The sequence below is a fragment of the Pundamilia nyererei genome, unplaced genomic scaffold, assembly GCF_000239375.1.
Source record: "Pundamilia nyererei isolate P.nyererei 1_Seehausen unplaced genomic scaffold, PunNye1.0 scaffold00059, whole genome shotgun sequence".
NCBI lineage: Eukaryota > Metazoa > Chordata > Actinopteri > Cichliformes > Cichlidae > Pundamilia > Pundamilia nyererei.
This window is the reverse complement of record NW_005187460.1, coordinates 2,995,945-3,021,063: the sequence shown is the minus strand read 5'-3', so window position 1 is coordinate 3,021,063 and position 25,119 is coordinate 2,995,945. Positions and strand designations below refer to the sequence as shown.

General features: G+C 41.2%; 1 protein-coding gene across 1 annotated transcript in view; it reads left to right on the top strand.

The window, feature by feature from the left end:
* cyth3b (cytohesin 3b) overlaps positions 1-25,119 on the top strand; it is a 41,850-nt gene that overhangs the window by 7,039 nt on the left and 9,692 nt on the right. Inside the window, exons 2-9 of the mRNA XM_005734654.1 lie at positions 17,653-17,735; positions 18,126-18,190; positions 19,658-19,724; positions 19,825-19,943; positions 20,372-20,452; positions 21,936-22,048; positions 22,919-23,067; positions 23,582-23,693. Coding sequence (XP_005734711.1) covers positions 17,653-17,735; positions 18,126-18,190; positions 19,658-19,724; positions 19,825-19,943; positions 20,372-20,452; positions 21,936-22,048; positions 22,919-23,067; positions 23,582-23,693 — 789 coding nt within the window. The remainder of the gene's footprint in view (positions 1-17,652; positions 17,736-18,125; positions 18,191-19,657; positions 19,725-19,824; positions 19,944-20,371; positions 20,453-21,935; positions 22,049-22,918; positions 23,068-23,581; positions 23,694-25,119) is intronic.

Here is a 25,119-nt window from a genome sequence, read left to right as displayed (position 1 = left end):
TTTCCCTAAGGGTTTGTGGCACTGCCAGCCCAGCTTTTAGGAAGGGATTTGTAACAGTCAGTGCCTTTACTCACGAGGTCAACGTGTCAGTAAACTGCTACAGCGAACCCCCGGTCTTTGCTTTTTTTTTTCTTTTCTTTTTTTTTGCAAAATGTGCATGTTTCCACCTCCTACCCCCACTGCCTTTTTTGCTGTAAGATGCTGCTGCATCATGCAAAATTCATTCTTCTTTCATCGTGAGAGAAAACGAGCTGTGACTGCGCCGCTGGTGCGGTGGAGGAGGCTGAGGTTGTTGCAGTCATGTAGTCTTGGCTCTCACGTCCCCCATCATCAGCCCTGTGCAATTCAGACTAGCAGCAGTGCTCCGTTTGGCTCAGACAGAGGCTAGAAAAAGTGCAGCAGGATGACCGTGTGACACACGGCACACGGACTCTTGAGCAACCTGTCAGTGTGTGTATTGGTGTGTGCATGATGGTGTATTTGTACAGGGAGTCGGTTTGTATATGTTTAGGCGAGGGAGATGGAGACATGCAGCTGTGGCACAGTTTCAAAGAGAGTCTGATAGGGAAGCTGATGCTGCAGTCAGATACTCAAACTAGGTTAGTGGTGCAAGGCTCAGCCCAGCTGTGTATATCTCATATTTCTACAGAAATGTGTTTAAATGACTGTGAATGTATGCATCTGTGTAGACATTCTCACGCAGAGGTTTAGTGAGTCCTGTAAGTCCTCTCCATGCTTAGACAAATGGAGATCAATCAGGCAGAGATAACATGACATTTAGTGGATTATAGGTCATGGGTTCGAGTCACTTGCTGCCACTTTCCTACTTGAGTGCTGGAAAACTTACAAATGCACATATCTATATAAACAGGATTCAAGAAAGATGGCAACCCTGAATGGAAAAAGTGGTGTTTTCCTCCAAGTCTGTCATGTGAATTGTAGTGTGATGTGTCACTACAATTCAGGATTTTCTGCACTTCATGCCACAGTTTAAGGTTCTTTTCCTTTGCCCTGACCCTTGAATTGTTAAATTGTTTTCCAAGACAGGATGTCTTTTGTTGCTGTAGTGAGGACTGCGAGTCGCCCTGACAGAGCAGGTCAGGCTGACAGGCTGCAGAATAGTCCGCAAGTGCACTGATAAGCAGGAGCATCTATGTGGACAATGGTAGCTCGACTCGTGGCCGCACTTAAATACACATTCACACGACCCCTACGGATAAAAACTCACACTTCTTGTCCTTGTCCACAATCTTGCATCCACAGCATGTACCGTAACTCGTGGCACATTAATGGCACAGCAACCACTGCTAATGGTTTGGCACGCTTGATCAACCAGCATACTCACTACTAAAATCCACACACACACCGGTAGAGAGTGGCCCACAGGGTTATCTCAGGGGTTGAGTAATTTACAGTCACTCTCAGGCACAGGTTCATTCACTCTACTTGTTGGCCTTTGCCACATTAAATATCTGTCATCATCAAAGGGAAACTATTGTGCTTTTTCTTAGTTTCTGTCAGTGCATGCATGTACAAGTAATCCCTGTGAGACAGAAGCTGAGGTTCAGACTGCTTTAAATGCTCCATTTCAGGCAGTATATTTATTTTAGCATCTGTATTATGTCAAAAAGAGCAGAAGCTCTTTCACTACAGGCACATGGCTCTGACTGAAGGCACAGAAGCTCCACCCACCTGGTGTTCAAATAATTTATTTGTTTAGGGCAGCCAATCAAAAGAAAGTCAGCTGAAAGTGTGAGGTGCTGATGAACTGAATATGAAATGAATATAAAATAAATAAGGATTGTTTTGAACTTTAAATTGTGCAAAGCCGCTCTAGTAGAGTTCAACGGGGTGTTTTTTTGTCTTAATTATATAATGTGGCCAGAGGAGCATGATGCAAATGCTCTGTGATTAATTTCCTCATCATAAATGGACTCAGCTGATACACAAATTGAAGCAATAATGAGTAATTATTGTTATTTTCCTCGTGGTAAAATCACCAGCTCTCCGATGCTGACACTCCCAGGGGATATGTTGCTGTCATAAATGCCTGCAAGCCATCAGGAGGCAATACATGTGTGTAGCTATGTAGTAAAACATGGGATTTTCAGCACTGATCTGTATTAAAGGAAGTGGGAAACCAATCTGCTGGCTTTCAGTTAGATTAGAACAGCTGATATTCAAATGTGTCCTGTCTCCCCAGTTGCTATTTTCATATCTTCCAAATCATTTTCCTCATGCACTTTCCCTGTATGACCCTCATTAGCCACATCTTATATGTACAGGACACATACAAGGAAGCATGTGTGGCTAATCTTTCATGCACTTACAAAGAAGTTAAACGCAAAAATCAAGTTCCCCGGGCGCACTTCGGTAATGCTGTTTTTTCTGTACATTGATTGCATTACATTAAAGGTTAGTGCATCATCATTTCCACAGGCAAGCTTCATGAGCTCACAATTGGTCTTGTTGATTTGGGCTCCACATGTTACAAATTAATCGACCCTGACAACCAAAAATTGTGTTTATATACAGCACGCAGTTCTAGGCACTTGTCTGGACTCTCATCCATCATGCGCCACCGTTAGAGAGGCGTCCGATTGGGCTCAGTTTGCAGTGGGACAAGCGAGGCCAAACATACCAGCCAATCCTAAAGAGATATCTTCAGCAAAAAGGCAAAGAGAACATCCTGCAACAGATGATGTGCATCAAACAGAGAACTGATCTCTTCTCACAGTATTACAAGAAGAGACAGTCGACACCGAGACGCTCTAAATCCACATAAAACTGTGGCGAGCTCTCCAAGATGCTACGCTCAAGCTCATTGCCAAGTGTTATGCTGAGACACCTCGGTGTGTCTAAACATTATCATTATATGAAGTACTTCTTGGTGTCAGATCTTCCATTTTTACCATTTTGTGCACCTTCTGCACAGCACAAAAGCATAACATGCTCTGGAAAATATTATAAAAGCAAACATCATCCAGTTATAACAACAATTATGCTTCCAGCAAAAACACATTACAGCAGTACATAGAAAAGAAACAGGGTTTAATTCATTTTACCGCTAATGCAATGCGGAGGCCACATGAGCCAACACGGTCATCCCGAGTGTTTTAATGCGACTTTCATCTGACTCTGTATGGAAAAACAAGCGTGTGCTACTCTGTGGTAATGATGCAAGAATCAGCAGCGTTTTCTTCTAATCAGCGCTCAGCTAGTGGGATTTAAAATGAGAGGTTAAATAAAGGGCTCTTGTTTGCAGAAGCTCAGATTCTGGAAAAACCCTTTTACCCAGAACCTGGGAAGGAGCGATCGTCTGAACCTGAACCACCCACATATTTTGTGTAATAAAGGAGGAAAAAAGCTCAGGTTTTAACTCTGTTATGAACTTCTTTTTCCCCCTCTCCACCTCTTCACATGCCTCTTGTCCTTCCTGCTCTTTTGCAAGAAGAAAAGTGGAAATAAAGTCCAACTCGTCAGCTGGAGTGTCTCTTTGCTCTACAGACTGCCTCTCCCTCTCTGTATCCCTGTATATCGTGTATACTTTTTTCACGATTTTTAGGCCTGAACCCAATATAAACAGCCTGTACTGCTGCCTCCTCCATTTCTGTCTCTCTGTTGCTGCTCATCTGCTCAAGGCTTGCATATCAGACAGTGTGTGCTGTGTCACACTGCAGTCACTTCCTGGGGTGAGGGGACAGAGGTGCAGCTAAGAGTGTCTAGAGGACTTGCGTGTCGTGACAACCTCAGAGAAGATGGACCTGCATGGTTTACTGTGTTTCTTCTTCTAATCAGGCCTATACCTCTGACTTTTAATGGCTAAAATAGGCTTGCTCAGCCCCGTCTCCTTGGCTAGTTTCATGCCTGTTAAGCTGTCATTATTATTGTAATCTCTTTGATCATTCTTGACATTATGGACCACTGATTTCAGACTGTGGGTAGCAGAAGCAATTAGGATTCAGATTTTTACACCACAGACATCGATCCTGGTGGCTGTCAGTAGCAGATTTGAGTTCCTTTACTGAGGAAGGCCACATGTGGGAGCTTACAAATATCTGACATTAAAGTACAGACAGGAACAGACTAGCAGCGGTGTTGTGACCACAGACCATTGTGGCAGTGGAATTCTGAGCGTTACAGCACTGACAGGTGAAACTAATGCACTGGACTAATGTCAACTTTTTGGTGAGCAATTGAAGTGACTATCCGTGCAAACAAAGGACACCTTTGGCTGATGTGATGGGATGTGAAATGTATTAATGGACTACCCACACGACCTCAGCCTCCATCGTCCACGAGTAATAAATTTTCAGCTTCAAAGTGATGGGTGACGAGCAGTTTGCCTTATATTAGGCAGGAGCTGTAAAGTCAACAGCAACGCATGGCCGAACTGAGGGGTCAAATTCTGATAAACAGATCCTCTTCATGTGGTTGGTGATGCTCAGGGAACATTTATTCACCATTTTGAAACCGCCGCTTTTCTAGTGATTGTGCACGGGGAAGTTGAAGCTTTGGTTGAGTAGATTGATTAGTTTGTACATGTGTAAAAATGCTGTCAACTTCGATTTATTTTTCATTATGCAGTCCTCAGCCACCCCAAGTTTACTCTGTAGTTTGCACAATTCTAATGAGCTTGAAGGTGTGACCACCTTTATTTTTCAACACAGCCTGAACTCTCTGAGACAGCTTTCTTGCGATTTCTTTAAGTAGTCTTCAGGAATAGTTCTTCAGGCTTCTCGAAGGACACTCAAAGCTCTTCTTTGGATGTATTTGTGCCTTTTGTTCCATTCTCTGTCAAGATGATCCCACACTGCTTCAACAATGGTAATGTCTGAGCTCTGGGGAGGCCAATCCATGACTGATATTGTTCAATGGTCTGGACTAAAAATGAATGACAAAGTAGCCAATGTCCAAAGAAAAGCTTTGAAAGAGCTTCACAAAGCCTGGAGAACTATTGCTCAGGACTACTTTAAAAACATCTGGCTCCTTGAAAGCAAATTCTAGAGAGACTAAATGTATATCTATAGAATAAATATACATTTCAACTTATTTTCTTTGATCACTCTTCTTACGTTTGAAGGCAATACCGCTTAATACTGAGCACAGAAACTGAAGATCGAGAAATATATGAAAGAAACAAGAAATATTGTATAGAGATGGCAACAGTGTGCTGTGTCACATGAGAAGTTGGGTTATAGGTTTTCCCAGTACAGCAGTAGCATTCTGGCTTAAACAAGCCCTGCCTTGCCTAGCCCACTACATTTGGTAAAGTTAGGCTGATTAGACAGTTGGTGGTTCAGGGAGGGGTTCTGGGAATACTCTGTCTTGTTAGGAAAGTTTTACACAGTTTGAGACAATTTTCCATCTCTGCTTCTTAGTTCTGGTTAGCTCTGAGCAGCTTAACCAAACATTTCATAAACAAGGGGTGAAAAAAAAAAGTATTTCTTTCATAGCAGAAATGTTTTCTGTCTTTTCTTATTTTTGCAAGCATCTTTCAACCCCTTGGGTGATCCACAAGCCCCAACTTCGGGATCCATTGTTGTAAACAGCAACTTTTTTGAGTTTTTGAGTTTCTCGTGCTCAGGCTATCCTGTAATTAGCTGTGTAGGCTGGCTGGGAAAGGAGACATTATGTGGAGATTGCTGATGATTAAACGAGGGAGCCGTCATCTCGACACATTTGACTCAACAGAAAAATTCTTCAGGGCTTATTGTAGCCCCCACGCATCCAGGCTTCTTGACTTGGGAGTTGGTGGTGTTTGCGTAACAGTTGATTCCTCCGTCAATTAGGAAAGGTCTTGTCTAGACAGGGTGTGAGATTACAAAGAGCGGAAAAGAAAAAAACAAAACTGCAATTGGGTTAATCTCAAACATACCTATGCTATCACTGTCAGCTGGTGATTGGTGAGGCAGCAGGCTGTCAAGATCACTTTCTTCCCTTCAAATTTCTTTGCCCTCTGGTAAAAAGGCAAGTAGGATGTAGTCTGTGTGATAAGAAAAGGTCTCCGTCTTTCTGCTGTTGACAGACTTTCCACAGACTGACGGTGCGATCGTTTATCAGTTGCAATACTTGCAAAACTTTGTAAACTGTTTCAGTCAAAACGTATATCCAGCAGCAATAATTCAGCACTTCGTGAAAGAATTCATTAACAGTCATGATGAAAGGCCATCTATGCGCTCAGTGACTCGAAATTTACAGAAGGTGAAAACAATACCAGCCTCTGCAACCAGGGATCGTATCACAGCAGCCGCTCGAGCAATTTGTCTGAGAATAATTGCATATGATGACCCAAAAATAAACCAATGAGAGAATGCCTTTCGAGTCCAAAGGGAAAAGGAAGCTTTAGAGTGAAATTTGGCAAATGCACTTCATGAATACTTGACTGTGACTAGTGGGTTGTGTGAAGAGACTGTCTTGCTTCAAGGGATTGTGTTATATGGTCTTTGAGGCTTTGAAGAATCAAACAGCCATGTTGTGTTTGATGTAACCTTTGATTTTCCTTTGTAATCTAATTTTCATAAAGGGGAATGCTTTGGTTGTCTCTGAGATGAGCACCAACAACAAGTGACTGCTGTAGATTTGGAAGTCAGTCATCTCTTTGAGGTGAACGAACAGTGCAAAGAGAGATTTTTCTTTTCCTTGATATTGATGGAGTTTCGTGGTGGTTGCATGTACTAACTAAATACAAAATTAAAACATTAAACAGGTTTTCATACTCAAAGAGAATAAAGTATTATGTCTAAATGTGTCAGGTCCAAGAACCAAATGCAGTTTCCCACATCAGATGTGTTTTTCAGTGCTCAAACTGGGCAGTTTGAGTATTTTTTAACAGGCAGAAGTTGTTTTTATCTTTCACACAAAGATAAAAATTTGCTACGTCTTTTATTTTAGCCAGGTTCATATGTTGATCTGGCGGTTCACATTCCTTGTAGGATGAAGTGCGATCACTTTAGTGACCGCTGAACTTTTGAATCTTGTGGATTCATAGGGTCAGTTTTTTAATTTCTTGTAGGTGCAGGCGTGTGAAAAACCTTTAGCAGCAGTGTGGAAAGTGAAAGCATTGGTGATGGCGTGACGAGCCGCTCCGTCGTGCTTGTCTTGCACCTTTTCTTGCAGTTAGTGGAGAGGGGGCGGCTGGTAACACTTGGCTTGGTGTGAGAGTGCTTTTTAAAAACACTCCCTCAGAGCTCAGTTGCTGGTGCGCTCTCATGTCCGAGACATCCATTCGTTTTGCCTTTTGGTATGTCTTCACCGTTCATTCTATTGCATTCACTCCACTTATCCTGCACTACTGACCTTGATAACTACACGTATTATGGTTTGTTTAGGTTCTTCTTATATTTCTCTTGATTATGGTGTGTTCACCTCCCTTGTTTGTCATAGACATGCATTTTTATTTTGATAGGCAGAAAACTTTCATCTGATCCATCCATCCATCCACTCTCTACCATTTACCCAGGTTTGAGTTGCAGGAGCAGTCAAAGCCGACATGCGCAGACCTCTGTCTCTCTAACAATTCTTCCAGCTCTTATGAGACAAAACTAAACAAGTGTCTTCTCCCAGCAGGACATGCCCCAAACACCTTGCCTAGAATGTGCTGGTCAGATGGCTGAATCACCTCAACTGGCTCCTTTTGATCTGCGCTCCTCATCCTATATCTAATGGCGTGCCCAGAGATTCTTCAGAGGAAGCTAACTTCTTCCACTTGTAAATACAGGCTGTTTTGGTCACAACTTAAAGCTCCTGACCGTAGGTGAGGCTAGGAATGTAGGTCACTTTCAGGCTCAGCTCTGTTTTCACCACAACACATCACTATGGAGTCAGTCCGTGAGTCTTTCATTCGACTGTCCCTCATTTGTGAACAAGATCCCAAGATACTTTAACTCCTCCGCTTTGGGCAACAACTCATCCCTAACCCTGAGTGGGCACTCTACCATTTTCAGGCTGAGGACCATGATCTTGAGTTTGGAGGTGCTCTTTCTTGCTCCTTTTGTTTTATACTCGTGAAACAAACTCTTCCATGCATGTGGGTCAGTTTGAAGTCTTGTTGGCAGAGTTAGGTCCAAATCAGAGGAGGCAGAGAAATGATTTCAGACCTGGAGCAATGTCTGGCTGTGTGTCTGAGGTAAAAAAAAAAAAAAAGTATTATTTTACTATTTGTATATTCAGTACTGGTGCATGTTTGAAACTACAAGTGCAATGCAGTGATCTCATTGGTCAGATCTGCTTATTTGCATGCTATAAGATAGAAAAATCGAGCTTGGTGTGAAAAAATAAATGTCACAGATTTTTGAGTGAAATTACACCATGGTTATGAGCAGCTCCATAAAGAATGGGTGAGTCTGAAAAATGTATTTAACGAAATATTTACAGATTTTACAAGTCCGGTGTGCAAAGGCTCAGTCTTACTTATTCTCACTTAGTTCATTTCCGTCACGTTCATATTAAACTTAAAGTTAGAACCAAGGAAAACTTTTCTCCAGTAGCTGGTTTATTAAGCTTTTACTGCAAACATGAAGTACAAATAATGGAAGCCATTACTGATGAGATCTTTTTTTTAAGCGATTCAGATTCAATAAAATGATATTGAACCCCAGCTGCAAAAACGAATGCACTCTGCTGCTGCTGTTAGGGTTTGCTGCCTTATCTCACTCTGCTGCACCATCAGTGCTGCTGATCTAATATGGAGTGCACGGCAGATGTATTTGGAAGCTTTTATTAAGCGAAGATGGGCATTTTGATTTCTCTGTTAGTGCTGATGTGGGAGCTGAGTGTTCTCATGTGGAAAGTGGCTGATGCATCTTAAGAGAAAAGAAGGATGAGTTGAAGATAAAAGACAATGCACAGAATCTGATTTAAAGAATAAGATTAGGCGGTGTATGGAGACCTGGTTGGGCCCGACTGGACAGTTGCAATAAGAGGAATGTGTGCTATTTCCACACCGCTGCTGTCATCTGTCAAGAGGCAGAAACTGTCAAAGAGGCTGTCGGTGCGCGCGCCTGTCTGTATGTGTGTGTGTTTCTCTGTGCCTGTGCATGCTTGAGAGCAGTGAGTAGGAGTAACGCCGAGGGGAAGAACAATTACTACACACCTACCAGCCACAATTGCAGCTTACATGAGTGCGGAACAAGCTGCTAAAAACAGTGTAGATGCTCTTATTGCAGTCAGCCACAGTGCTGCCTGTTACAGGGCAGACCACCATAAGGACACGCTCCTCTTCTGAATGCATGTCAATCATCATGAGAACCGAGGAGAAGAAAAGAGAATGTGGTTTGTGTGTTTTATTGTAAAACTCCGGTGAGAATAGGGATCTTGTTGAGTCACATGTTGGTATCTTGTATTTTAACTATAGCAGTGACATAGAGATTTGCTAAACATGAGAATTTTGAATTTGAATATAAACCATTTGGAGGTCATTTTTTCCTGTGTGTCACCTAATTTTGAAACATCAACTCTCCCTTACATCACTCTCCACAGTCCAGCATGGGCTGTGCTGTCAACTTGTGTTAGTTCTCCTTAAGTAGCCTGTTGTGGGAATGGGTTCTGGCATCCTCATGTTTATGTGGTTGCTATTGTTACATGGAGCCCAACCTAGGCCACTGAACTGCTGTAGACATCCCCTCCATTGTCTCACTGAAAACTTGGTGAAAATCAGGAAATGTTTCACTGTCTCTGTTTGCTGTTGTTCTCTATCATGGTTCTGTTCAAGAGTGTTACTCTCAACTCTCAAGCTCATGAACCTATAACCAGCGAAAAATCTGGATAACCACAGGACTGACCTACCAGCCACTTTCTTTTTCAATAGAGAAGCTCTGTTACAAATTCTGTGTCAAGATAACTGATGTGAAAATAATTTCAAAGAGAGAATATTGGTATAGTTTGTTAATTAATTGGCCCCTGGCCCACTGTCATGTTCACTCAGCGGCCACTTTATTGGATACATCTTGCTAGTACCAGCTTGGACCCTCTTTTGGTTTCAATAAGCTCCTCATTTCTTCTCCAGTAGCATCCAGAAGTTTCATTCAGTGAACTGAGGCCTTAAGTCTTTGGCATAGATTCAACAAGGTGCTGGAAACATTCATCAGAGATTTTGGTATTGACATGATAGGATCACATGATCGATGCAGATTTGTCAGCTGGACATCCATGGAGCTAATCCCCCGCTACACCACATCCCAAAGGTGCTCTGTTGGATTGAGATCTGGTGAATGTGGAGGCCATTTGAGCACAGTGAACTCACACTCATATTCCAGAAACTAGTTATACTTTTAAATATATATATATTTTTTATATTTTCCAATGAAAGCCACATGATTCAGCTCTAATCTCTTTTGCAGTAGGGTTTCGCGTCACAGTAACTGGGGTCCTTCTGTCTGTCGTGTATTATTCAAGGCCCCGGGCAGTTTTCAGCTTCATTAGGTGCATTCGTAAATATATTTTATAGCTCTAATGTGCCCTTTAGCACTGCTGTATACATCCACAAGTATTAATTGCTGTGCTTTTTGAAATTTCTTTTTTTATATAGAATGTGATCACAGAGTTCAATAAAGAATTACATTGAGATTATGTAAGTGTGGATCATGAGTGGACTTGAAAAACAGCCTCAGTTATCTGTGGCATGAATAATTTGCATGTGATCTCTTTTTATGACCACTATGAAAATCTGGAGCAGACAAGACACATTTATATCCGGTCATAAGACTTTGCCACTAATCATAGCTGATTTTCTTTTAACTCACTGACCTAAATACTGCAAGGAAGGAGAGTGATCTGCAAACATGCTTCCTGTTTGGCTTCTTTTTGACCTGGGTTCTTCTTTTCCATTTTATTAAGATATTAAGAAATAAAGCTAAAAGCTAAACAGCTCTAAGGAACACTATCCATGAAGTAAAACTTAATCTTAACAAAGTACACACTGAAATTGGCCATTTGCCCTGACCCATGCCAGCTGAGCTCATCACAGATGTATTGTTTTGCACATAGGACTTTTTTGACACACTGCAAGGCTGTGGATATCTTTCCATTGTCAATAATTAGCATCTTTTCATGATGATTTGAGCAACAATGTTACAATCATATGATGTGTTATTCTAACAGAAGGATCGTGGTTTTTTTCATTGATTGTGTCATTGTTTCTGGTAACTCGGTAAAACCAAGAATTTTCCCTCAATCTTCTGACGGCTGTTTAAGAATAACATGGAATTAATTTGTCTTACACACTTTGGTCAGTATGGGTCTTATAAAGTGACTGTACCACAAGAGTAGTTGACACTCAACTCATATGGTGTATTTTTATGTTAAAAACACAAAAATAGCAAGTGATTATGGTGCTTATATACTTTAAAATTAAATATATCTAATCAGAATCTGATTCTGATTATAAATTTGCTTTTTGTGACATGATTGACTGGGGCTCTTCATGCTCCCTGGGCTCTGTTTTTCAGGCTTTAGAAAATCTAACTCAACATGAGAGACTTTAACCATTCAAAGGTCTTTTCACACCATCTTAGTTGGTAAAAATACAACAAAAAGAGCAGGAAGGTCCAAGTAGACAGGACCTTTACCTGTGAAAGTAGTGTCACCCATACGTATATGAATTGCATGACAAAGCGTTAATAAGTCTGTTGGTTAACAGTGAGTAAGTAGTGGTTCCATAGTGTAGTGGAGCAGGGTGTCACAAACTAGTGCGATCCCCCCAGTGCTGGATGAACAGGAGGGAAAAAATCAAACATGGATCCATTCATCGATATTGATGCTCCCTTGGGAAATAAGCAGCTTTACCTGTTAAGAGTAAACATATGCATCTTAATATAAAGTGCTAATCATGATAAGTTAAGTATGTCTCTCATACAACCAGTAACAGCACATGGCTTGTGACCTTTTTGCTGACCCATAGAGCCGGTGATGACCCGTCTGGTTACAGGGCTTGGAAAACTGGAAAACGATGCGTGTGAGCCCGAGAAGGGGAAGATTCAGACTCGGTGACCTTTCTGTTGGAAATGTTCGGGATCACGTGATGTCTGTGAAAACTTCAGCACAGGGGCAGTTACTCATCCGTACATTCTTGGCTACTAATGCAGGGAAAAAAGGCTAAGCACGCAAGTTTGAACTGTTATGATGATGTATTGATTATAACTGGAGCAGCAGCCCCCTAAGTCATAATATAAAATGGCTGAGTGGTGTTGCTTTGGTAATCTGTGTGGCTGAGCCTAGGGTTGAGCGTGGAGCGTTTGTATATAACCTAATTTAGATTTTTTGAAAAAATGGAAATACACACTCACAAACTTCTAGATGTATAGTGCATCTGATGCCCAGGGCCGGCTGCACAGTGATATTTGGCCTTATAATCATATCACATTACTCTGAGTTTTCCACATGCTACAAAACACACACAGCAGGGGGATTGTTAACCAAAACAGATTTGATCTTCTCAGACAATTTGTCCCATTCTCCGGTCCAGTCGTGCTCTTTCAGCCAGAGTAGGAGGGATGGAGGAGTGTTTTGCGCATTTCAGACGTAGGTTGTCCGCGGGGTCTCTTTGCTCCACAATTACCACTTTATGAGGATACTTAACTGCAGCCAAGAATCGAGAACAACAGAGGCAGAGAGTGTGAAGATGTCTGGTGGGCTGCTATCTGTTCACTCTTGTGCCTTTACTTTTCTTTGCCGTTTGCCACTAAACACTCCCGTTTGTGTCTTTGTTTCTCTTAGAAGCAGACTCGTCACAACTTTCTTTGCGCTCCTTTAACCCTCCACAGACCCTTTTCCACGGGTTCAGCATTAAACTCAATGAAAAATATCACACATTTAAGTCCACAAAGTAGTCCTTGTAGTGGCTGTTTTGGGGCTATCACGGGATGGAGTTTGTCATGGATACAGTTACAATGAACTTTTAGTCTGATTTCACAGAAGTGGCTTGACATTTTTAGGCTTGTCTGCTATCTTGCAAAGACTTGGATAAGAGGGCTGATACAACTTTGTCTGTCTAGGCAATATGAAACCACTTCTATTGTAGGCTAGAAACAAAGGAAACAGTCTAATATTTACTAATTAACATGATGTACTGCTTTTTTTGTTTTTATTTTTTGTTTAATCTGTGTGGAAAACCAAAGTGTAAAAGAAGAAGACTTTTTTAAGTGGTTGCACTCATTTTCTGGAGTCTAGTTGCTGTGCCGTGTCTGGAGTTCAGTAGTTGCTGCAGGAGTAAAGTATTAGATTTAGAGATTTGATCACAGAATCTAGTAATGTGATTAAAGGATCCCAAAAATGAGCAAAGTACAGTATACTCATTTTTATTAGATGGCTGAGTATGTATCAGTCTTTCTGCCAAGTAAGAATACATTAAGACTGAATCAAATATATTTAAACATTTCAGATACATCAATTTTCCTAATCGTTCAGTCACTCCAGAGTAAAAACAGAACTGCAACCTTCTTATGGCTGTGTTAAATTGGTGATTGCTTGGTGGTTGCATTCACTTTTCTCATATTCATCAACTGTAGCTGAGGCAGTTAGTTGATCGCCCACTGGTTGAGCGTGCAACACCCTAAATCTGTAGGTTCCAACATGTTGGCAATCTGTCTGAGTCAGTCCATAACATCTCTTTTTGAACAAGTCTTTCCAATAGAGGACTTTCCTCAACTGGTTGCCAACTGGTTGCATTCTGGTCATATTCCGATCAACTATGTAATTTTGCAGATAAATCTCCATCGTGCAGTAACTGCATTGCTGTTTTTGGAGGAATTTCTAAATTTTAGTTTCAGATCTGCGAGGTTCTGGCTGATTTCTGTGGAAAACAGACACAGTTAACTGACAAATTATCACAAATAGATTGAGGTAAAGTTGGCAGTTCCATGCATTCAGTCGCAAACTGATAAAAGTCCTGATGCACCAAAGTCACTTTGAAGACGGCATCTGACTGCGATAGTTGGAGAGCTGGTCCTGGTCTTGAATGCATCAATTTCAAAGGTAAACCACGTGCACAGCACATCATCTCAGTTGGTTTGGTCATGCAGTGGTTTAAATCCTCTGTTTCCCCACATGTAACTACACCACAAGTCATCTATCTGAAGATACCATAAAGAAAAAAAGACTGAAAATATATAATAATAAAAAGATCCCGTACAACCCACACAGCCCCAATCGTCTTCTCCCTTCGATGTTCCCACTTTGCAAATCTTTTACAAAAAATATCTTGTATTGTCTAAATGTAATAGCAGCTGTGTTAATAGCGACAGTTTCCTTGTCATTTGGAACATTTACAGGCTTAATTGACGCTTTGAGAAGTAAAAGAGTAAGAAGAGAGCACCATTATACCATGTGTCAAAGTTTACATCTTAAAATATGGTTTTTCCTCAGTGCAGTCAAGCTAATAAAAGAGCTTCTTTTGATGTCTTGGCACATTAAGAGTGCGTCATCATTCAGTCTTGCGCTGCTTGGTCGACACAGTTTTTATACTCCATTAACATTTGACCCACTTATGTGTAATAATTGCGTTTATAAATTTCTTATATCTTTTTACTTTTCTTCTTTTTTGAAGCACTGCACCCTGCTTCTTTCTTTTTTCCCCTTCTGCTTTGTCTTGGTAGACAGTGTGAGAAAAATGTCTATCTACACCCATCTGGATCCCTACTCTCTCGACCGACTGCTCATCTGTGATAACATGAGCTCCATGCCCTCCGAACATAATAACCTAATAGTCCGTGCTGCTTCTGTCACTTTGTCTTACAGAGCAGGACCGGGGAGAGGGACTGATTCAGACGGTGTGAGAGAGCGATACAGTAGATAGATAAAGACGAGAGGAAATAACTTTCCCTTTTTTCCCCTCCGTTATTTACAGTTGTGGAGGGGTGGGTGTGTGTGCCTGGATTGCAAAGCTGCTTAGTGGTATGATTCAGTTTGGGGATTTGAATCTGCTCTCACCCCCACTTCAAGCACTAGAGTGGAGGCGGACAAAGGGTGAGATAGAGGGGGAGTGTGTGCATGTGCGCGAGAGCGAGGAACGGCGTAGGAGACGCTCAATCTGGTATAGCTCCATGTGAAAATGACCTACTTCCTGTCAGCTTGCTCTCAAATGGATTGCTGTTTTCTGATGTGTGGAAGAGTGGGGGAGATTTTTCTCTGTGGGGTCTGAGGGGGGTGGAAGAGTTTGACATGGAACGGTTAAATGAAGTAAATAAGTAGGTGGCTCTTGGGACCTTAAGGGTAGGATAAAATAAATGTCATGTTAGTGAAATGTAAATTCTGCATGCATGCATGGCGAGCATAGTGTGTGCTCACCTGTGCATACATTGTCTGTTGGCTCATGCTATAAAACATGTGATGTGCTGCTCTCTCTCTGCTGTGTTAATTACCCCAAAAGACGGCTCGATGAGAGTTGACTATCAAAAAGCCAATATTTGAGGGGGCAGGCCTCGCCAGATGCTCAGTGGTCGTGTGTGTGTCTGTGTGCCATCCCGCATATCCGACACACACACAGAGGGTTGTTTATGGACGTCATCTGCTTTTCAGCAGGAAAGTTTCTGTGGTTTTAATTTGGTTTTAAAGGAAATTCTCATGAGAACCACGAAAGCCTCATGTCGTCTAAACCTGCTCTTTGATTTAGATACATCTATACTTTAGTAATTAATGTATAAAATCACATTAATCACATCACACTAACAGGATGCACATGATAATATAGATAAAGAACCTACATTTCATACGGTTTCATATACTTAAGCAGTTTCTAATAATATTTTATTAAAAAAAGTAGTGCACAAGTCTCAAGCCACCCGCATTACTTTGTATTTTGCTTCCAAGGAGCCTGACTTTCTTCTAAATATTAAATAAGTTGTCTTGAGCAACAGTCTTTCTGAAGGTTTTTCAAAACATTTTCTTTGGACATTGGCCGCTTGTTCACTCATTTTCAATCCAGTCCTTGTACCGGACAATTTTCAGAGGAATGTTTTTTTGTTTGTCTGTTTTTTGCACTGATACCGACCTGCTGTACCTTAATTCAAGCATGAAAAAGGGGCCTAACTCAAGGGATGAATCAGTGTTGTGTCTACACTTATCACTTAGCAAAGAAACTATTTTAAATTGTACCTTTAGATGTTTAGCTTTTCTTTTTTCTATGAAAAAAAATCAAAGGTAACACAGTTTTACAGAACAAATGTAGTTTTCGTTCCAACAAGGTGATTAAAAAGACCAGCTGATAACTTTACATATGTTGGAATGGTGTGCAGTGTGTCCTTAAAAAGTTTGAGGAAACTAGACAAGTGGGAAACAAATGAAGAACTGGCCGAAAAGCTATGTAGAGTAGATGAACAGTACCCAAGATTGATGTCCTTAAGAAACGAGCAAATCCACCAAAGATCTGACATAGAACCTGAGAGATGCATCTGGCCCCGTGAGTTCATCCATCTACTGTTCAACGGAGCCTAATCAGCAATGGTCTCAGTGGAAGGGCGGCTGGCAAGAAACCATTCAGAAGGAAAAGAAACGGGGAGGAAAGGCTGAGGTATGCCAAATTACACGAGAACTAGACTAAAAATTACTGGTACATCTGATGGAGTGATGAATCCAAATGTAAAGTTTGTGTTTCAAATGGTCAGCAAAATATTTGGAGGAGCTCAGAAGAGAGATAGAAAATAAGTGTCCACAGCCTCCTCAGAGTCCAGACCTCTACATTACCGAAGCAGTGTGAGACCATTTTGAGAGAGAGCAGAGAAAACGTCCAAAGAAGAGCTTTGAAGGTCCTTCAAGAGGCCTGGAGAACTATTCCTGTAGACTACTTAAAGACAGTCCAAGAAAGTTTGCATAAGAGATTTCAGAGCTGTGCGTTGAATCTTCACTCCTCAGTATTGCTATAAAGTAATGACACCACTGATATTTAGATTGGTAGTCTTTAAGAGTCTATAGTATTTCACTATGACATCCTGAGTACAAAAAATGAAAGCTTGATTGCAAGACCAAGTGGTTTTTGTTTTCCCAAAAAGGCTTTTGGAAGCTGAAATGATGGACTGTGGAACGCCTGAAGAAACTGGAAACTTTACCCTGCTCCATTTGTTATGAGAGGTTGGAGAGACAGAAATGAAAGCAAAGCAAGCATGAATGTTGGCAGGGCATTCACTTTATTGAGAGACCTCTGGGACGTTTTGAAACGCGTGGAAATCACCTGTTAAAAACTAATCTGACCATGTGACTTTGTGTGAGCTCCAGCAAAGACTTTTCACCAGTTAATAAATCTGTAATCAGGGATCAGAATTGGACCAAATTTAATCTTCATATTTAGGAAGGGAATTTGTGAATAATCCAAGGTTCAACAGCACACCCACCTGCAGGATAACATAAAATATGCAAGAGTAGAAAAGGCCACAAAAAAAAAATATCTGTGGAACTTCCTGGCACACTCCTTCCCAGTCTCTTTGCTGCATTTAATCCCGGCTTTCAAAATGAAGTGGCAATTCAGTCTGTTAGTGTATTAATTTGGGTCATGAGTAATGTCTCTGGGATGGATTCATCGAACAGGTATGCGCTGTCAAAGCTTAATCCCCGTGACTCTGTCTGGCTGGTCGGAAGATGAATTAAATTAATCCACCGTCATAACCCTGCCCCTCTCTATCACTCACATGCTATTTCATTTTCCCTGCACGCTGTGTTTTCCAGTGCCCGAGGACCTGTCTTTAGAGGAAAGAGATGAGCTGTCAAACATACGGCGTAGGAAAAAAGAGCTTCTGGATGATATTGAAGTGAGTAACAGTGGAATCAATGTTATTTGAGTAATCTGATCAAACACTTCTAAATGAATGATTCGGAGCGAGCCTCAAACTAATAAAAACGGTTGTTGATGTGCGTTGCATGTCTGAAAAGTCCTCTGGTGCAGTGCAGAACAATGAACCTTATTTCATTTGTTTTCAGATCGTATATTGTTACATTTACTTATATTAGTTTGCTGTTGCCTTTTGTCATGAAATGACATATGTCTTCGTCATATTAATAAGCAAGCCTTTCACTATTATATATATTTAACTAATAAAATCATAGACTGTGTTTGCAGATCATTCAAGAGCTGCACTGTGTCGTCTCAGGAGCTATAAACTTGACTTTATGAAACAAGCGACTCTGTCCTTCGATTTCAGCGGCTGAAGTTTGAGATTGCAGAGGTAATGACTGAGATCGAGCAGCTAACCTGTGTGGGGGAGAGGTGAGTTTTGATGGTTTTTCTTTTCTTTTTTTTTTTACATGTTGTGTGATTATTTTCATTATGAATTGTGTGCTTATGATAGCATTTTCTTGGCTCTTAGTTTTGTCTGTAAGCTGTCGTTGAATAGGCAATAAAATCTAAAAGTAAATAATAATAATGCTCATTGGTGTTTTTATAGGACCAAGATAACATGAAGTTATCTTTACATAAATTCATGTAAAAAGTATTAATTTTAAATTATATCAAATGGACTAAAGAAGTAAAAAGCGAACATTTAAATAGCTGGTACCAGCAGTTCCTCAAATGCTAAATTAAGCTTCAGTCACACAGTCATAGAAAGTGGTCGGTGCCCCCGATTGCTAAGGAAATGTGTATATCCTGAATAGTTGTTGAGTGGTTGCTAGCTGATGCTAGGTGAAATCTGTTGCAAAGAGGGTGGTGCTCTACCAAAAACCTCTTTATGCTTTGTTTATGAGCAGATTGCCGCGTCCCTCTGTAGTTTACATGGAAATCGCCAACTTGTCTGCAAACACTCAGTTTACTCTCCGAGCGATTGTGAAGCTGTGAAACTGGAAAAACTGAAACATTCACCTTCAAAGTTGTGCCTTAGTTAACCAAGTTAACCAATGTATTTCATCAACCAGTAGCAGAATGCACTCTTTTCCCCAGTGACCAGTGGTCCCTAGATGGTCACTAATTGGTCTCTAGGCCTTAATTAGCAGGATAGCTAATAGTGTTGGAGATTTAAATGAAGTCAAGTCAAAAAGTAGTAGTGTTGCATGTTTGGATGGCTTCAATGAACCGCCAAGAGATCAGCTCATTAGTTTTTGTTTGCTTTGGCTCTGCTACTCTTTTAACAGTTACCTTTGCAGTGAGACTCACACCTGTCAGTTTGTGTGTGTGTGTTAACATGTTAATACCCCATTGTTTGAGGAGAAAAGCAGGACAGTCCCTCGACTTAACATTAACCAAACAGTCTGCATTTGATTGGTTGCTGAGGTGGGGCGAGGTCGTGTCAGGCTGTTGTGTGTCTCAGGCGCAGCTGGCAAAGGGGCTCCAGCTATTTTTGGGCATACGTAAGGCTTAGGGAGCGTTCAAAGACACGCAAAGGTGGAGATTTCCCCGAGGAGTGAGAGCAAAAAGGGTTCCCAGCATTAATAGGGACAATCTACGTCCAGTTAGCTAAGATGAATTAAAGAAAAGGGACAAGATACACTCAAGTGAGCAGTAACAGCTGATGCACAATCACATGTTGTGAACGAAATTCAAGTTTTCTCAATTTAATCCAAATGTAAACTCAGCCTTTACTTGACTGAGTGGTTGGTAAACACAGTTGTGACAGGCCCTGAATAAACTCGACACAAAGTGACCTACTAAACACACGCAGCAGCCGGGGAGCAAAATTGGACTCGGCTGTCATGTGAAGGATGTTTTCTGGGTTTTTTATTCTTTTGGTTTTTGTCACAGCAAAACCACACAAAGAAACAAGCAGATCGCCATGGGAAGGAAAAAGTTCAACATGGACCCAAAGAAGGTCAGAGGAGATCCACAGCTCTGGAGTTTAAATTTAAATCATTCATTGAAACTGAGTAAAATACCTATTTGTACTGCGCTTGCTCTCTCTTTAAAAACAGGGAATCCAGTTTCTTTTGGAGAATGATCTTCTCCAGAACACCCCAGAGGACATTGCACAGTTCCTCTACAAAGGAGAAGGGCTCAACAAAACAGTCATCGGGGACTATTTAGGGGAACGGTGAGCTCTCCAGTTTTCTCTCTGTTTTCCTTCCACCTTTCTTTTTCCTCTCCCCACATCCTTGTGAGATGTGCACTGCACGTGCTCAGACATCAGTGATAGAGCCCTGGGAAATTGGTGGTCTGGATTTATGGAGCACAATAGTGCCAGGAGACCGTGCCGCTGAAAGAGGGGGAAAAAAGTGTAGGGGACATGTGGTTCTTATCGAAGGGAAGTCAATGGGGATAGGATGTCAAAACAACAGGGGACATCACGCTGCCTGTCTCAGCCGGCACAGTGGCTCTCTGTCTGAGAGTGGCACTGTGACGTGGCTGCAGGACTTTGCTTTCCACCTTCAGTCACTGAGCATAGGAGTTCATCACTTCTTCTGCTTTTGTTTAAGCTGAACTACTCATCACATGTGTTTTTTTTTCTCCCCACCACCCCAGGGATGACTTCAACATTAAGGTCCTCCAGGCGTTTGTGGAGCTTCACGAGTTTGCAGACCTCAACCTCGTTCAAGCCTTGAGGTACTTAACAACTCATATTAGGAAGAAAGAATTAAAGCAGGTGACGGTGAGTGGGTACTACAGTGCAGATTGTAAAGTTTGTGAAGGGCAGGCTTGTTTTCAAGTATAAAAACCCAGCCAAAACAACATACGGGAGTTTGCAGCACGATAAGATGGTGTTTTACAAGTTTTATTGTTGCTTTGGTACTTTTCTTTTGCAAAGTAAACACCAGACGTGCACTGAGTTTTACAGACCAAACTGAAAGAAATCCGCCTTGGCTTCACTTCACATATTTGGTTTTCCCATTGTAAACTGTTGAAATATGACATTATATCACGGCTGTAAAAAATCTTGGCCTGACTGAAATTGTTCCCACACTTGAGCCAACCGACTGTTTGCAGGGAAGGTGGGGGTGGGGGGAGCGGTGTATCTGTCAGAGACCTTTCCCGGGATGCACCAATTGGCATTATAAAAATAATATTAGAACAATTAGGCTAGCTGATCATTTCTTTTTTAGATGGTTTGGTCATGTTTGTGATGTGATTTGCAAATTTGTAAGTTGGTCAGGTTGTTGTTGAATTCGCAAAACACTTTTCATATGGGATTGGATATTGCTGAGATGTTATTGATGTAGTGCTTTTCTCTAAATTGCCAATAAGAATCAAGTTGGAGGAGAGCATAACGACCAACCATGCAAAGCGGTCCACAAGGAGACCGCTGCTCTGCACATCCAAGCAAAAACAGATCCAGGTTTAAGCTCAGATGAGGCCTCTGCTTTGTCACACTTGTTGCACTAGCACTGTGGCCGTGACGAGATCAAATGGAGGCACAACGATGCTACTTTTGATCTCTTGTTATGTGCGGGCACTGTCACACGTATATTCATTGTTACCTACTTTGGAATTACATATAATTAACTAATTGGCAAATTCTGGGACAAAACGTATTTTACACGTTATATTTTTATGCTGATTTACATTAACATGTGTTGTCACCATTAAATAAATATTTTTTCATGCGACTGATAACAGAGGAGCCGGTGTGCACACCTCTTATATGTCAACAACGTGTCATGCAAACCTGCGCATCAAGTTAGGTGATCAGTGTATCGGATTCCTGCCTAAAGCTGTGTTCAAAGTGCTAAAAAATAGAGTATTTTCCCATGCACAGCTTTAAAAGTTTGCCCTAACTTCTAGTTGTTTGGTTTGTCTGGTGTCCCATGAAAGACAAGAGTGTTCTTTGTGCTGTTTTTTTTTTTTTTTTTTTTTTTTTTTTTTTGCAGAAATATCAAAATCTAATCTAACACTAGAAAAACAAAACTGCCTGTTGGCAAAGACGTCTTCATTTATGCCATAAATACACCCTCCTAATATAAAGAAATGTCTGTGCCGTGTAATACTGTTTTGTAATTCACAGGGAAAAACACAGATACTGTTACAAACATTCACATCAATATTTCATGACACATCATTACATTTTTCCTCTCGCTCTCTGCTGTTGCAGGCAGTTTCTGTGGAGCTTCAGACTTCCCGGCGAAGCCCAGAAGATTGATCGTATGATGGAGGCTTTTGCCTCCAGGTACTGCCAATGCAATCCCGGCGTCTTCCAGTCCACAGGTACCACACACACGTACACACATACACACACGTTTGCACCGCAGCAGATATATGAGTCAGACTCAGCCAGACAGTCCAGGACGGATAACATGCTCTGCCCACCAGACCACCCGGATTCAAATCAATGCCTCTGTCTGTCTGTCGTCTCTCACCGGACAGCTGGACCTGTATAAATCTTTACCTTGTGGCTACATGCGGAGATTTCACGACTGCGTAGGGGTGCAGCTTCAGAATATTTGTTCATTATTTCAGCCTCGCTGTGAACTTGAGTGGACCTGAAGTCCAATTACAGTTTTCCACTGAAGTTGGCAAGTTGCTCATTACCTGTGTGATCAGCATTCGTGTCTCCAGCAGTGATAATGAAATTGATCACCGGTCAATAGCGGTCATTAGCGCCGTCTTGGCTTGTTGCACATAGCCTTCCTGCTCACGTGTTAGTGTTAAGGAGGATGCAGGCGACGGCTCGGGTCGCGAATATTGATGTGGTGCAGTGGTGACACACCCAGACTTGGTTATTGGTCATCCCTCAAGAGTGGTGCACACTGGGTTATAAATTACATGCAGAGGATGTTGTCTGGGGCTCTTAGTGTGTGGATGGATGAAACCGAGTTGTAAGAGCAGGAACACACTGTGTCAGAAGATGGGCTTTTCTGTTGATTAAATTCTCCATTTTATCAGGTTTTCCTTCAATCTGTGGTGTGAAAATGTGCTACAAGATGTTTCTAATTCCCTTTTATGGCAAATAAGTTGAATGGCCTACTATTTTTTATCACATCCACACTAATCTATAACCTCCACACACACATGTGGAGTGTGCATGTGCTGTATTTGGTTGTTTCCCTGTGACACTGTGTGTAATTACCTCCACAGACACATGCTACGTTCTATCTTTTGCCATTATCATGCTGAACACCAGCCTGCATAATCCCAACGTCAGAGACAAGCCCCCAGTGGAGCGCTTCATCTCCATGAACAGAGGAATCAATGAAGGGGGAGATCTCCCAGAGGAGCTACTCAGGGTGAGAGCTTTGACTTGATTACTTCGTCAGGTTTGATGAATTTATCCTATGTGGTATGCATTTGAAACACTGTGGAGGTAAAAGTGGAGGGATTAAATTAAATGTTTGGGGTTTTCTCAATGTGGCAGACAAAAAGGAAACTTATAGGTTCTCTTATAGGTCTCCTCTGTGAAAAGCAGAGTCATGCCTCCCTAATTGAGACATTGCAGCTCAGGATAATGATGAACTTTAATAAGAAAAAGACGAAAAACAAGTCGATCGACTCGCATGCGAGAGGCTGTCGTGTCTGCCAAAGTGCTCCTTCAGTACAAAAAGGAACCTTGTTAAAAAATCTTTGAGTTCCCAGAGTCACTGATGTATGAATCTTTGTCTTTGTCTGAAAATTGATTTCTCAGTGTCACGTTTAATGCACCGGTAGTTGAAGGCTTGAATGTTTTTGCACGTGAGTTAGAAGTGTGTGTGTGTGTTTTCATCTAAGCGTAAACGTTTTTCTGCTTTTTCTTTCTCTGTGCAGAATCTATACGACAGCATCAAGAGCGAACCCTTTAAGATCCCCGAGGACGACGGGAACGACCTGACGCACACCTTCTTCAACCCAGACAGAGAAGGCTGGCTGCTTAAATTAGGTTAGTCTGAGTCTCACGCGCTCAGGTTCTGGGGGAATGCAAAACATCCGGCTTGACTTTATTTAGGAACTCTTGCTTTCTTTCTTTTTTTTGGTCTGCGACTATAGAATTAGACTCATGAGAACTTAAACTGCGTGGTAACTGTTGCTCGTGCACTCTCCTTTGATCATAAAACATTAACTGAAAGATAGATAAAACTTTGCAAACACACCCATATGATAAAAATAGAACAGCAAACATTCAACTTTTATATACAAGTCGTGTATCTTACAGTTTATACATGGGAGTGTATTCATGATCCATTTCATTGAAGGTCTGGTCGCGTTTGTGAACGGAGCAAACAGTGCATATAAAATATGCATGCATGTCATTCTGTCTGTAAACATGAAAGCTCGAAAAGCTTTGAATGAATTCGGATAAAAGTGTAGGGGTGTAGAGCAGTCATCCACCGAGGTCTTCAAGGTCAACTTAACGATTGACAAAAAGCCTTTTAACCTAGAAACTATGATTCTTACGAGCAGTAACTTTGAGTTCTGTCACTCACAAAGCTTCAGATATAATTATAAATGTAACCAACTGTTTGTGATGTATCAGTGAATTCCTCTCTTTCTAAAAGCCAGGCTGTGGTTATTTAAAAGCCACATGATTTGAAATTATGAACTGTGAGTTATATCTCAAACATAAAAAAAAGGGCAGTAGCTGATTTTATGTGAACCGCATACACAGGAAATTTTAAATGGGCTTCACAAGGTGTTTTACAAGCAAAGTAAAACTAATTTTAATATATTTAAATACTTTATGGTGTGAGGGACTTTCTAATGAAAACCCCGTCATGTTGTTGTTTATTAAAACTACAAAAAAAGATGTATGACAAATTATAGCCCGCTTAAAAGAAAAATAATACAGCATCATCATCCTAAGGTGAGAAACCCACATGTACAGCCATGCAGATGCAGATTCTCAATTAGCTCTGTATAAACATAGTTTAGAAATGATACGTACATTGTTTATTAGCCTGGACTCCTCTTATTGTGTGAGGAAGAAAAAAACATCTCAGTCATTTGAAGTGTGTGTGTGTGTGTGTGTGTGTGTGTGTGTGTGTGTGTGTGTGTGTGTGTGTGTACATATGTATGTTTACATATCTTTGTGGGGACTAAAAATTGGAAGTTTACCATACTTGTGGGGACCAACAGCTGTGTGGGGACAAAATGCCGTCACCACAAGTTTGAAGTCATTTTTGAGATTCAAATTGTGGTTTTAGTGTCAGGGTTACAATTAGGTTATGGTTATGGCTAGGCTAAGGGTTAGGGTTAGGCATTCAATTTTAATGGTGATGGTTAGGGTAAGCAGCTAGGGAAAGCATTATGTCAATTAGATATCCCCACAAAGCTATGAAAACAAGACTGTGTGTGTGTGTGTGTGTGTG